Source organism: Siphateles boraxobius, unplaced genomic scaffold (assembly GCF_051911475.1).
Source record: "Siphateles boraxobius isolate OS27281-9 unplaced genomic scaffold, OSU_SipBor_1 18, whole genome shotgun sequence".
Classification (NCBI taxonomy): domain Eukaryota; kingdom Metazoa; phylum Chordata; class Actinopteri; order Cypriniformes; family Leuciscidae; genus Siphateles; species Siphateles boraxobius.
This window is the reverse complement of record NW_027508788.1, coordinates 8,008,543-8,023,685: the sequence shown is the minus strand read 5'-3', so window position 1 is coordinate 8,023,685 and position 15,143 is coordinate 8,008,543. Positions and strand designations below refer to the sequence as shown.

At 42.7% G+C, this 15,143-nt stretch overlaps 1 protein-coding gene across 4 annotated transcripts in view; it reads left to right on the top strand.

The window, feature by feature from the left end:
• Positions 1 to 1,349: 1,349 nt before the first annotated feature.
• Positions 1,350 to 15,143, top strand: part of igsf9bb (immunoglobulin superfamily, member 9Bb) — a 143,844-nt gene continuing 130,050 nt past the window's right edge. For all 4 annotated transcript variants that reach the window (XM_077233172.1, XM_077233173.1, XM_077233174.1 and 1 more), the window contains exon 1: positions 1,350 to 1,608. In XM_077233172.1, the coding sequence (XP_077089287.1) occupies positions 1,545 to 1,608 (64 nt within the window). In that variant the 5' untranslated portion in view covers positions 1,350 to 1,544. The remainder of the gene's footprint in view (positions 1,609 to 15,143) is intronic.

Here is a 15,143-nt window from a genome sequence, read left to right as displayed (position 1 = left end):
CTCACTGTCAAATATGCATTTTGAGACAAAACATGTAATATTAATATTGCAGCCTGCACTGCAAACTGTGCTGAAGATACATCCCATCAAAGTTAGGCAACACAAACCTGTTTCAAGACTTGAAATAATATACCCCAATAGCACATGGAGAAACTAAGAAATATATTTTTCTATTCAAATATTTATTTTCTTAAGGAAAAATGACAAATGTTTGAATGTTCTACCTCAGATTTGTGTAATGTTCACCTGCTCGGTAAGTGTTTGTCATGATATGTTCTCACAATAAAGAGTAGTTTAAAACCACAATTAATGCTCTGGTTTCTACAATTTTCCCTTAGGAGCGAAAATCGGCCTTTAAATTTGAAAGAAACAAAGATTTGACATTTATCGTGATAATTATCGATATCGACTGATATAAAAAAAAATATCGTGCCATAAGGTTACACTTTTTTTTAAATTACATTATTAACCCAATGTTTGAGTTTGTCCATATTTTACCCAAAATTGTGTTTTAACAACCCATTTTACTGAATGGAAAAGATGTAAGATGTTAAGATTCTTTAAAAGTTCTAATTTTTGTTTTAGAGTAGGCTAGGCTAGAAAAAAGCATGTGGATTTAGAATTACTTAAGGCTGAGTAAATGACATTGACAGATTGTTTATTTATTTATTTAAATGGAAAGGTTGGTGTGACCATCAAGTAGGCTAATGAGTCATGCATACAACATCTTTTGGACTATTTTGGACGCTGCGATTGATTCATGATGTCCATTTAACTCATAATAACGGTGTCATATCATTACAGTGCTCTAGGTACTTGCCTCCTTCTAGAATTAGTTTAGAGCTAAAAATTTGGTTCAACCATGATGTCACTAACAAGTGACATCACTACGGATAATTCAGTGTGGCTCCAGTTTTTAATGTCTCAATCCTAACACACCGCGCGCAGTGCAATCGATGGGATGAAATGCGAATGACGCATACAGGTTGAGGATTTCCTTCCCACACGAAAGTCTGACGTCTACCCCTCCACACATTTAACTTTCACCACACGCGGCTTTATACCCATGGAGGGTCTCCGACAGTCTGCTTACACGACTTCGCTTTTGCGCATGATACTGCGGTCCCGACGCCACTTCACGCTCCAACTCACCTTGAAACGCGGTGCTCTCAGTTTTTACATGGAGAGTGACGGAGAGGCGACCAATACCCGCCCCGACGCCTACACCACTGGCCAATGAAATCAGAGCGGGGGCGGAGCTAACAGCTAAATTGTCATGCTTGGTTTCACGCTGGCATTGCCATCAAGCCGCGTCTGGCTGCCGTGCGCTGGTGCAGGTGCTCTATTTCATCGAGAGAGGATGCGAAAGGAAAGAAGGGGAGGGAAGAATGAAGGGAACCGTCGGAGAAAAGTATGCTGGGCATGAATAAAAGGGTATCAACAGCTGACAGCGAGTCTAACGTCCAGGGGCTCGGCTAAGAATGATTTATTGAAAGGGGCACTTTGAGATATGATGAGGTTTCTTTCTGGTTGGCAATAGTACTATGATTTGGTATGTGGCCACTTTGATAGCAAGTGTATTCAGCACCAGAGGAACAGCTGCTCAAGGTGAGTTGAAGTGCAATTTATTATATACAGCTTTATGTTTGTTGTGAGATATTGCTTAGTTTAAAATAAAATTCTGGGATTGGGTCAATTTCTAATAATATATATAAATTCTAATTTGATCATATGGAATATTTTAAAGTAAACAGCATTATAGCAGCTCTGGGTTATTTTGTTTTTATTATTATAATAATTATAGTTTACTCTTTGCATAAATATTATTGCTATGCCATAGTGACATTTCTGTTTGAGTGCTAGTGTTTTTTTTTTAAAGTAATCTTAGCTTGCAAAACGAGGGTTTGAAGTGTTAATTCATCCATATTCATCTGTTCTTCAATGCCATGAGCAACTTTAGGCTTGTATACTTCATATTAAGTGTGTTCTATTAAATTAAAGGGATTGATCACTCCAAAATGAACATTACTGATTTTCTTACTAAGCACAAATTTATATGTTACCATTCACTTTCATTGTATATTTGAGCTGAGGCTGATTTTGCCTAACATGTCCTTTAGGGTTTGCAACCTCATGAGATTGAGTAAATGATGAAAAAGTTTTCATTTTGTTTGAACTATATTTAAGCTCTGAAAATATTAATTGGGGAACTTTAATTACACATCTGAAGGTGCTTTTACCGGGAATATGTATGGTGTTGTGCTCAGTAGTATTTTACTAGCCTATATCAGTCATTTTGTGCTGTAGATTGTCATAGTAATTCACTTTATGAATATTCTGCCTTTCCGGATCGTCCTCAGATGTCTTTAGCTTTTTAAACATTAGACCACTCTAATAGCCATCATAATTGCAATTCAAGATGTGTTCTGTGAATCTGACCGACCTTCAGTTCAGACTAGTTTAAATAAGTGGTCTGTCTTTATTTCAAATGTTGGGTTCATGGACTCACATAGCCCTGCAATTTCCAATTTATCCACTAGAGGGCTGCTAAGTGTGTAGCAGCAAGGAGCATCCAATCTTGGGTCACATTTTGAGAACTTTTTCATTGGATGCACTATGAATAATTATACATTTCCTATGTCAACAGAGACATTATTCTTGGTTTGATATGTTGCTGTATGTAGGTGTTATTTAACCCCAATTTTTTTTGTATTATAAAGCGGAATGTGATCATCTTACCTTTGAGCTGTGTCATCCCCTTAATGTGACAGTGAAACATATTTCACCTTGCTGTTCTGACTGTGCACTTTGCTACGTTCGCTCACTGTCTCCCTCCTGTGTGTCAGAGCCACTCTGCACTATCCCAGCCCTAATGCAGATCTCTCCCTGCCCTCACCCTCCCGTCTCCAAGCTGTTAGCTGGCAAACAGGCCAACAAACTGGCCAGATGCCAGATCTATGCTTTGTTGATCTGTCTAAACAGAGGACTGGGAGGCAGCCGTCTGAGAGTCATGACCTGATGCATGGCTCCAGGTACTGTAGGCCCTCAAGGCTCAATGCTAGCTGACCGCACTGAACTTGTTGAGACCTCCAGCAGTCCACCTCAGGAAAAGACCATCTTCCCTCATGAGAAGTGCATGTGCCCAACAGCTTTCCCCTTTTAAACTAGTTTTGTGTTTGTTCGAATGTCATTTTGGCAGGGGCTCAAATTGATCTTTTTATCTAAATTTGTCTAGATTGACATCAAGGAGGCTTATTATACCTGGAGAGAGATGTCAGATCTCGTGCATCTCAAAATAATTAAGCTAATCACCTGAGCCTTAAATGAAATGTGACTAATATAATATAATATAATATAATATAATATAATATAATATAATATAATATAATATAATATAATATAATATGATATAATATAATATTAATAAGATTATTTTGGGGTTGGTAAGATTTTTAAAATGTTTTTTATATAATTTTCTTATGCTCACAAAGGCTGCATATAATTGATCAAAAATACAGTTTAAACTGTTATACTGTGAAATATTATTACAATTTAAAATAACTGTTTTCTATTTAAATATATTTTATAATATAATTTATTTTTTGTGATGGCAAAGTTGAATTTTCAGCAGCCCATTACCAGTCTTCAATGTCACATGATCCTTCAGAAATCATTCAAATATTATATTATATTATATTATATTATATTATATTATATTATATTATATTATATTATATTACCCTGTATTCCCTACAATGTCATAGTTACAGCATCTACCATGAGGGGCTAACGGACCTGGATGTGATTTGAGCTGATGTGGGTACATATGAAATGATGGTGATTTGTTTTAGCAGTTAGCACATGCTAGCAGACTAGATTCTGCTGGGTTCTTAACCCTTAGGCATTGTTGATGTAGCTGCCAGATGGAAATGGAGAATCTAAAGAAAACTTGCTCTTGATGTTTGTACCGCAGTCTATGTTTCATGGAAAACCTGTTAGAGGAAGGCTAGCGGGGGACCTGACAGCTGCTCATTTTTAAGCGGTGTTGGATAACATTGGATGTGTTTTCCAACAGTCATCACTTCTCTTTCATCCTCAGGCTGTGATAGCTTGATCTAGCAGAATGATAAGCGGGTAGGATTCTTCCCTGTGGAAAAATTTTAATAGTTTATATAACAAACAAGCAGCCTGTCATCACATCTGACTGAATTTCCAACACAACTCACATGAGCATGTCACTTTCATAAACGTTTCTATGTCTTGGTAGGACAGATTGCAAAGAAAGAACCACAGAGCGGACAGCTGAGGCAGCCAATTTCCAAACGAATTTTGTTGGCTCCATTGATTCTGGGGGAGTTTTATTGTTATCTTTTAGTGGTATCTTTTGCATTTATAGGACGGGGGCATGAGGGGGGAGGGGGGGGGGGGATCATTCCTTAAACAATATATAAACATTCAATATTAATTTAGCCTACTTGGGAAACAAAGTTGTTTAAGATATTATAACTTTATCGCCTGGTTTCACAGACAGGGCTTAGAGTACAGGAGTAGGCTTTTAAATTAGGACATTTAAGTGGCTTTAGGCTGCGCTCACATATAGCGCCTAAAAACGCGTAGAAACGCTAGGCGCGCCGCGTTCTCCTTTTCCCAAAGCGCTACACGGCGGTTGCGCTCCGGAGGCGTCTGTCGTTGCTTAGCAACCATCAGCTGCGCTCTCCGCAAGGAAAACGCTTGCGGCATTCTGAAAAGTTGAGATGTTTTTATCTCGAACCGGCGCGGAAGAGCTTGGAAAAAACGAGCGCGTCGCACCGCGACTGCGTCGCTTCCGTTATGAGCGCGCATAACGCGTGCCTACATTTGAAATAACGAACTTGAGCGCGCAAAAGACGCGATATGTGAACAGGCCCTTATATGACTGACAGACAAGAACGGTTTGACCTAAAAATATAAAAATAAACTAGTAAACTAACGTTACTGCGGAAACAAAGACACCTACATCTTGGATGCCCTTGAGGTAAACTAAAACACACAACACACACACACACACACACACACACACACACACACACACACACACACACACACACACACACACACACATATATATTCATATATATATGATGTGCAGTAGGTTGTGTATCTCATTTGCGTTCAGGATATCTTGTTCAGTTTTAAACAGGAAAAACGTAGACAAATCTTCAAATAGCTCCCTAGTAGCATAGACTCTGAAGTGAATGTCTTATCTATGTCTGTGGCTGGATTCCATTTCTACTTTCTCAGCACTTCAAAGGCAGTTTCCTGTCTCTGATACTCTCGCTCTTCTAGCGCTCAGTATTAGTCCGCCACCACAGCCAGTGCAAACCGTGCCTGAGCAGTCTACCCGCTGAAGCAATGGAAGAGTTTGTCACATTTAGAAATTTGTAGGTAGAGCCTTTTTGAACTGGATGTTTCTATAATCCACAGACTCGTTCAACTGTTAGGAAGTTGGATAAAATTCTGGCCATTATCTGAGTTTCTGTCTTTTTGGGGAGTACAATGGTACGACAGTTGAGTGATTTCTATGACTTTCTATAAGTTACTCTGTTGTTCCTCAATGTAGTCTTGTTGTGTTTTCCCTGAACACATTAAATTTGGGAATGAGGAGGGACTTGGCGATACAATATTATATTGATGTATGGATCACCATACAATCATATTGTGATATTTTATGGTTATAGTGCATTAAAAATTGTGATAATTTGTGATTATTAAGGCATTTTGAACAAGAATACTGTAACTTGTTTCACTTAACTTATTTAATCTGTATTGTACTTCAGTACTTTAGGCTGTTTTCTCATTTATGAGAGAAAACTTAAATTAAAATAAATTAAAAAACGTCTCGGTTACGTATGTAACCCTAGTTCCCTGATAGGGAACGAGACGCTGCGTCAAACGCTGCGGGAACGCCCCTGCGTTGTGCGTCATGAAGCACGTATGGAATCAGCCCAATGGAGAGATGAAACGTCATAGGCGGGTGACGTCATCGACCAGGAAACTATAAAGCACCCCAAAAACACAAGCGCATTAGCTTCTGATAGGCTTGAAGGAAGCGCTAACGGGAGTGCCGGGAGTATGGCGGAGCGACGCAGCGTCTCGTTCCCTATCAGGGAACTAGGGTTACATACGTAACCGAGACGTTCCCTTTCAAGGGAACTTCGAGCTGCGTCAAACGCTGCGGGAACGCGAATACCCACGTCGCCATAGGACCAAATGACCGTCATGTGAGACTAGCGCACAGAGGACGAGAGCACCTGTGCCCCAGGGGTAGAGCTTAAGTCTAGGTCATAGAACTTAATAAAAGTATGCGGTGAAGACCATCCAGCCGCATCACAAACATCACTCAGGGAAACCCCCGACAAAAGAGCTTTAGAAGCAGCCATACTCCTGGTAGAGTGAGCTCGGACAACCAAAGGTGAAGGCTGGCCAGCCGACTCATAAGCAAGTGAGATAGCCTCAACCACCCACTTGCTCATTCTCTGTTTAGACGCCGGACACCCTTTCCTGGGTGGCCCGAAACATACAAAAAGTTGTTCTGATTTCCTCCACAGGGCAGCTCTGTGGACATAAGCGTCTAATGCCCTAACAGGGCAGAGTGAATTAAGTTTCTCCTGGTCCGATGACATAAATGGAGGAGGACAGAAAGCCTGCAGAACCGTAGGTCTAACAATATTAGTAGGAACCTTAGGAACGTAACCTGGTCTAGGATGCAGAAAAGCTTTAACCATGCCAGGTGCAAATTCCAGGCACGAGGGTGAAACCGACAGAGCCTGCAAATCTCCGATTCTTTTTAGTGAAGAGATAGCAAGCAAAAAGATAGTCTTAAAAGTGAGAAACTTCTCGGGAACTTCTTCGATAGGTTCAAAAGGAGCTAGGGAAAGACCTTCTAATACAATGGCCAGATCCCAAGTCGGCACCCTCGTACGAACTGCTGGCCTCAGCCTCAAAGTGCCACGGAGGAAACGAGTTATAAGCGGGTGTCTCCCAAGAGAAACTCCACTGAAAGGGACGTGGTAAGCAGCTAGTGCCGCCACATACACCTTTAGTGTGGAGGGGGATAACCCTGTGGAGAAGCGCTCCTGCAGGAATTCCAGCACTGCACCCACTGGGCAGTTAACTGGGTCCTGCAGGTGTTCTCCACACCAAGAAGTGAAAAGTTTCCACTTCAAGGCATAAAGCTTCCTCGTGGATGGAGCTCTGGAGTTAAGAATGGTCTCAACAACCTCGGTTGAGAGACCGGAGTCTATGAGCTGGGCCCCCTCAGAGGCCAAGCCCACAGTTTCCACAATTCTGGGCGGGGGTGAAGTATCGTGCCCCCCGCCTGGGAGAGTAGATCCCTCCTGACCGGGAGCTCCAAAGGAGAACCGTCCAGGAGAGAAATCAGGTCCGCAAACCATACTCGGGCCGGCCAGAACGGGGTTACTAGTAGTAGACTGACCCCGTCCCGGCGGACCCTCTCCAGAACTCCTGGTAACAGAGCAATCGGGGGAAAGGCGTACAGACGTGACCTCGGCCACGGCTGCACCATAGCATCCAACCCCAGGGGGGCTGGAAGAGTGATGGAGAACCACCGATGACAATGAGTGGTCTCCTTGGAAGCGAATAGGTCCACCTCGGCGCGACCGAAACTCAACCAAAGGAGCTCCACCACCTCGGGGTGGAGTCTCCATTCCCCTGGCCTCGGCCCCTGCCTCGACAGGGAGTCTGCTACCACATTCAAATACCCAGGGAGATACATTGCTCTCAGAGATAGTAGCTTCCCTTGGGACCACAGGAGGATCTGACGGGCCAACTTGTAAAGCCGGCGAGACCGCAGGCCCCCCTGATGATTTATATAAGAGACCACCGACGTGTTGTCTGATTGAACTAACACATGATGGCCTCTCAGGTCTGTTAGGAAGTGTTTCAGAGCCTGAAACACAGCCAACATCTCTAGACAATTTATGTGCCACGAAAGATGATGATCCTGCCACAGACCTTGGGCTGGGCGACCACTCATGACCGCCCCCCACCCTGTGAGGGAAGCATCCGTCGTTAGCGTTATGCGACGACAAAGAGCCCCCAGCACAGGACCTTTGGATAGGAACCAAGTTTCTCTCCACATGACCAGAGCACGAAGGCAGCGCCGCGTGACTTTGAACGTGCGGAGCGGATTTCCCCTCGGGGAGAATCCCTTGGTCCTGAGCCACCACTGTAGCGGTCTCATGTACAACAGGCCGCAAGGTATAACGTTGGACGCTGCTGCCATCAGACCCAACAGTCTCTGAAACTGCTTGACAGTGAGTAGCTGGCCTAGCTTCACTTGTTTCACAGCTGAGAGAATCGAAGCGATGCGGGTCGGAGAGAGTCGCGCCCGCATCGATACCGAATCCCAAACGACACCCAGAAAAGTGGTCTTCTGGGAAGGAGATAATACACTTTTCTTTGCGTTCAGCCTCAACCCCAACTTTCTGATATGAGCGAGGACGACATCTCGATGCCGAACCGCCATCTGCTCGGTCTGAGCTAAAATCAACCAATCGTCGATGTAATTGAGAATACGAATGCCCTGAAGCCTCAGAGGCACTAGTGCTGCATCCATGCATTTCGTGAAAGTGCGGGGAGATAAAGCTAGGCCAAACGGAAGAACCCTGTACTGGTACGCCTCGCCCCCGAAGGCGAACCTCAGGAACTTCCTGTGTTGTGGAAGGATGGACACATGGAAGTATGCGTCCTTCAGATCTATCGTGACAAACCAGTCCTCGGACCTGATTTGAGACACGATCTGCTTGATAGTGAGCATCTTGAATTTTAGCTTCCCTACCGAGCGATTCAATATGCGCAGGTCTAAAATTGGACGCAACCCCCCATCCTTCTTTGGAACGATGAAATATCGGCTGTAATAACCTGACTCCAAACTGGGAGGAGGAACCCGTTCTATAGCCTCTTTTTGAAGGAGCGTTTTCACCTCTTGTTCCAATACCAGAGCCTGCTCGGGGCCCACCACTGTGTGCAGAACCCCTCTGAATTTTGGTGGACGACACCTGAACTGGATAGCATAACCCTTTTCTACTGTCTGCAGGACCCAATGAGATATTTTTGGAAGGCTTTTCCACTCTGCCAGAAATTCTACTAAGGGTACCAGCCTCTCGAGACTGGCCTCTGGTGTAACTTGAGCAGCAGACGCAGCGCCCTGTAACGGCGCACCGGCAGGGAACAACTGGTCTGACCGCTCTGAGACCCTCCTCAGAGGGAGCGAGCGTCCCTCGGGAAAGCGCTCGCTGGGATCGTCTGTGCCCCGGCATAAAGGCGGGGTTGGCAGAACGAGCCCCTGAGGGCACCGAGGAGGAATGGGCACCGTAAAAAGAGGTGAACACCTTTCCGCCTCGGTGGGGACCACCCTCAGCATCCTGAACGGCTTGGCGTCAGGACTTCTTCTTAGCCGAAGCCTTCTTAGCCAATATAACTGTCCTCAGATCAGTTCTACTGGGAGAAGGCTTCGGCTGAGAGTGTCGCGGCTGAGCCCACTGTCCAGCAGGGGGAGCACGAGACGCGACACTCTGCCTCTGCTGCGCTCTATGTGATGAGCTCGAAGACGGCCGGGGCTGCTCCCGCCCAGCAGCCCCAGGGACATGAACTTTAAGGGGAAGAAACTTTTTAAAAGCTGCAGTTTGTTTCTTTTCTTCTTGGAATTTATCGATAACTGAATTCACAGCATCACCAAACAACCCCATGGGAGAAAGAGGAGCATCTAAAAGAAAAGCTTTTTCTCTCTCTTTAATATTAGTCTGATTTAACCACAAATGTCTTTCTGCGGCCACCAGAGCTGCCATAGAACGACCCATTAATTTGGCCGATTCTCTGGTGGCACGCAGGGATAAATCAGCAGCCTGACGCAGTTCGCGAACTACGTCAGTACTGACCTCCTCACTCTCACTCATGTCCCTTAGCAGATCAGCCTGGTATGCCTGCAAGATTGACATAGTATGCAGACATGACGCAGCCTGACCTGCTGCCGAATATGCTTTACCCACCAAAGCCGAAGTGTTTCTTAAAGGCTTGGTGGGTAATGCCGGTGCCTTAAAAGATGATGCTGCTTCGGGGGAGAGATGGCTCGCAAGCGTCTCTTCCACACGAGGCAACGCACCATAACCATGAGCCTTGGCTCCCATAATATTAGCGTATGTTGAAGTCTGGGGACTAAACACTCTATATGACACCGGTTTTCTCCATGATTTCGACACCTCGGTGTGGAGATCATGGAAAAACGGCAGGCACCGGCGTGGAGGCTGCACACGTGACGGCAAAAATCTCTCATCCAACTTTGATTTAGAAACAGACTCCTGTCTAGTCACTGGCCATTCAATATTAAGTTTTTCAACAGCTCTTGTTAACACCTCCAAAAGCTCATCACTCTCAGGAGTGTGGGGTGGCGAATCCTCCACATCTCCCTCAACACTAACAACATCAAGTTCCTCAGAACTGGATAGCATTGGTGCCTCAGCCCGAGCGGAAGAAACCGCAGCGCGTGCTTCCGAACCCGGGACTGAGGCACTGGATCTCACAGGTGAAGGGAGAGATAAGGCAGAGCCCGTCTCAAACCCCGCTGTGAGATCCATCTGCGATCCCCACGATAAGCGCCGCCGCTCTGCCTCGGCAGAAGCGGGACCCGAACCGCGGGGAGCGCGCACCGAACCGCTCTCCTCAAAGAGCGACCGGCGGGAGCGGAGCGTCCTTAACGGCAAACGCTCGCAATGCTCACAGTCTGCTCCCTCGAGAGCAAACTGGGCATGCTGAACTCCCAAACAAACAACACAAAGATCATGTGTATCCCCGCTCGTTAAATAACGCGAGCAGGGAGGAACACACTTTCTAAACTGCTGTTCGTCCGCCATAATCTCTCAATATATATATATATAGGGATAAATTGTTTGTGTGGTGCAGGGTATGTAAGACAGACAATATCACACAGGGACAGATTCACATGTAGCGCGACTGAAAGCACAGAAGCTAATGCGCTTGTGTTTTTGGGGTGCTTTATAGTTTCCTGGTCGATGACGTCACCCGCCTATGACGTTTCATCTCTCCATTGGGCTGATTCCATACGTGCTTCATGACGCACAACGCAGGGGCGTTCCCGCAGCGTTTGACGCAGCTCGAAGTTCCCTTGAAAGGGAACATAAAAATTCTAATATATTTAGTTTGTATTGTAAAATATTGCATTCGTTGTATAAAAAAATGTTTTTATACTATCGTTTACTATATTTATTTGCTTGGTCACTGTCAATGATGTTGTGTGTTTTGGTTCTTTTGCTGTGGAAGGACCTTTGAAATAACAGAAATCATTTGGCAAAGTGATATGGAACTGTAATTTGGTCAAGACCTGCCTGCAACTGCTTTAGCTGTGCATTTCCCTGAAAATAATTGCACATTAATAATTGCGTTCATCAGCCAATCAGATTCAATTAAGCATTCAACAGCCCCGTGGTATAAATGTATATACTTACATATATATAATAATATATAATGTATATAATAACATCTTTAAACCCTGGTCTTCTATGATTTTTTCTAAATATCTTCCTCAATGAAATCACTTACCACTCACATATTCTTGTATACTCCTTGAACCTTGATGCTCTAGCATCAACTTTTCACCAAAGGCTGAAAAACCCGATTGATGTGGATGGGAAGTAACAGGCCATCACTGGCCCAGGGCAAAGGGCTTGTTCCATAAAAGTCACTAACCCTTATATGTCAATCAGCTGGTATTTGGGCCAGCATTGACACAGGTCCCCCTCCCCCAAATACAGTCTTCCTCTTACTCTGTAGTTCCATGCAAGACAACACTAGTGGAAGATGTTCCATATATAGATACCTTCAATAGAGCCCTGTGGAATTCAGTTAATTATGCATGACTTTGCTGTGGCATTAAAGTAAAGAAAGTATGTTACTAATTCAAGCTTGATCAACACATGAAAAACACCCCTCCCATGTTGGAGAACATGCCAGATGACTGATTTATTCACGTCATGACACTCACTGACTCCATTTAAATGCCATTAAAGATCTAGATTTTATACAATGATGTAAAACTATCAGGTTTACACTTATGCATTTGGCAGATGCTATTATCAAAGTCATTTCACTCGGGCTGCTGTTTCAGTCATTCAAGTACAGCTCCTGTCTCTTTGAAAGGGGAAACATCAAATTCTCCAAAGCTGTTTCCTATTTGAAATCAGCAATGAAATCTAACAACAACAATAATAATATAATTATTATAATGCATAATGCATTTTTCAGGCTGGACCAACCAATGCCCATGTGCAGTCCTAAGTGTGTGTCTCAGAACACTGACGCTGCATCCAAAATCGAATACTTCTCTTTTATTTAGAAGGCGGTACTTATTCTGCTTTATTGCACATTGCACTTTCTCCCATTCATAATAATTTGAGTGCACCGTCTTTGTATAATTAAAGTCTTTGGCTATTATATATTGTGACTTTGACAACCTCTTCAAGATCCTTGTTTACCTTTTAACCTTTTCTTTATTTTATTTTATGTATCGTCCACACCGGGAATGGAAGAGCTGGGTTTTTTTTCATGTACTTTGTTTTAGTCAGTGGAAATCTTGGTCTAAGTACAGTTTAACGTCTGGTTTAGCACTTTGGAAATCACTGAGCAGAAAGTCTTTGATCTTTTAAGAATCGAGAGCATGGGCCTATTGATCGATACACACTCATTGCTCTTGTTTACATCTGCATCTATGATTTGGCCACGGTCTACAGCACACTAAAATGATTCAAGAACCTTGTTTCTGTGACGTTTGTGGATGATCCATTGATAATGCACTGATATATCTTTAAACACTTCTTGGGTTTAGAAAAAGAAATGTCCCTTTTTATTGGCACAAATGCCGACAATCAAGGATGCTCAGTAGATGGTACTCCAGCGGTGTGGTTAGAGTGCTGACTAATGGAGGAGTGATGCCAGTGTTTAGTCTGACTCAGCATCAGAGGGTGAAGAGGAAGAATCATGATCCAGCATCTGGAAGATTGAAAATACATTTCTTAGTGGTTCAGAGTTTGAGTCAGTAGGAAACATAAAGGTGAATTTGGGATTTGTGCAGTTTGAAAATGATCGGTACACTACTGTTGAAAAGTTTGGGGTCAGTATTTTTTTAAATTTTTTTTTAAAAGTTCCTTTCCTTACAAAAGATTTTTATTTCAAATAAATGCTGCTCTTTTGAAATTTCCATTAGCTCTGCATTAGCTGGTTGTGTTACACATACATACAAAGATAAAAATGACCCCTTCTGTTTTTCAGGTTTATGTATCTGAATGTCTCATTGTGTCAAAGGTGCATGTAGTATAACTCCCAAAAGGAGACGTGTGACACAACACAAAATTAACGATAGCAAGAAACTTTTAATGAACATGAAGATATATCAGGTTCTACGCATGAACATTAAATCTGTTTATTTAACACAAGAAAATGAACAGACAGAACAAAGGGCTTAAATACACAGCAGGTCTAGATGATTAACGATACAAGGAACAGGTGTGTAAGTAATAAGAAACCATGACAACTAACTAGAACACAGGCAAATAGAGTCAATGAAAAACATTACTAGACAAGACAATAGGTGTGTTCAACGTAAAGTGGTGCTGCGCAGAGCGATTGGTGTAAGACATCAAATACCGCAAGAGCTATTAGAGCAGGGGTCGGCAACCTATCTGTCATAAAGTGCCATTTTTAAGTTTCCGAGTCCATCACTGTGCCACGTGTATAAATAAACATAAACATATTTTAAATATTCATAATGGCTAACACAGAAATAGTACAGAAATTAAAATGTTTCTCATGAAATTTGTTTTAGATTTGTCATCTTTGTTTTCAGGCCTAAATTAGACTTTAAAGAACAGATTGGACCTGGTCATTCGTGTTTTTACTGACTTCTTTCAGTTTTGTTAAAAGTGTTACACTTCCACTTGGTAACATAACTGCATCTCACTACTTTAATGAAGACAACTGTGTGTTGAGCTTCAGAATGTAAGCTAAACTTTCAGTTTCATTTGCGCCAGTTTGCACGTCGGCTTGCTGAAGAGATGCGTGTTGCAGCAGCGCTGTCATATACACCGGGAGCCGTTATAACACTCGCATGTTTTTTTTTTTTACCAATTTGGGAGGAGTAAAATTTACATTTGTGACTTCAACAAGCATATATAATGCATATATGCATTTTGTTCATTTTCATCTGGAATATGTAAAAGTGTGCTCTCGACTCAATCAGAGGGCATTTGTCTCACGATTGGATAGCTTTCCAATCAGAGAAAAAACATGAAGTGATCAGGTACGCGTGAACGGAGTTTCCACATGCATTGCAGTCATTTTAATATGTATGGAATGTTTAATAAGGACTCTATACACTTGGTTGAAATGTATAGCATTAACTATTTACAGTGGAACGAGCTTTAAGGTGTCAGTTGGATAACTTGTTTGCGCTGATGCGCAGTGGTCAGCGCGACCACTCTGACCAATGCTTTGTTAGAGCTGCACGCTTTCATTGACTAGTGCAGTTTAATACTCACACTTTAATAATATTAATAAACCCTAACTTAATAAAACAAGCTGTTACTACAAGGAATTATTACATCAATATGTAGATCTGTATATAGGTGGGAGGTAGGCTACTTTATCTGAATGAAATGCATACACCCCTCTCGCTTAGTACTTTGATGTCATACACCAATCTGTCTGCACCGCGATCTATCGCCGTTTTAATCTTTAAAAACACTAATAATTTAATAACACTGTTAAAGGCCATATTTAATGAATCTCAAAATAAATAAACATATATATTTTTTTAGATTTGTACATGATAATTTTGTGATGCCTAAAATTCACTTGTAGCATTTAAAATGACTTATTTTAGTTTTCAGTAAAAACAAAAATAGTAAAAGTAGTGCAGAATTGTAATATTGGTGCATCCCTAATGAGGAGTGGTACTTCTGTCCAATGAGATTTCAGTGTGGGCGGAACTACACACCTTGAGGCTGCAGAAATAGAAACCATGGCTGATAAGAACAAAACTCTGAGTAACAAAAGAAGAGATACATTTTATCATT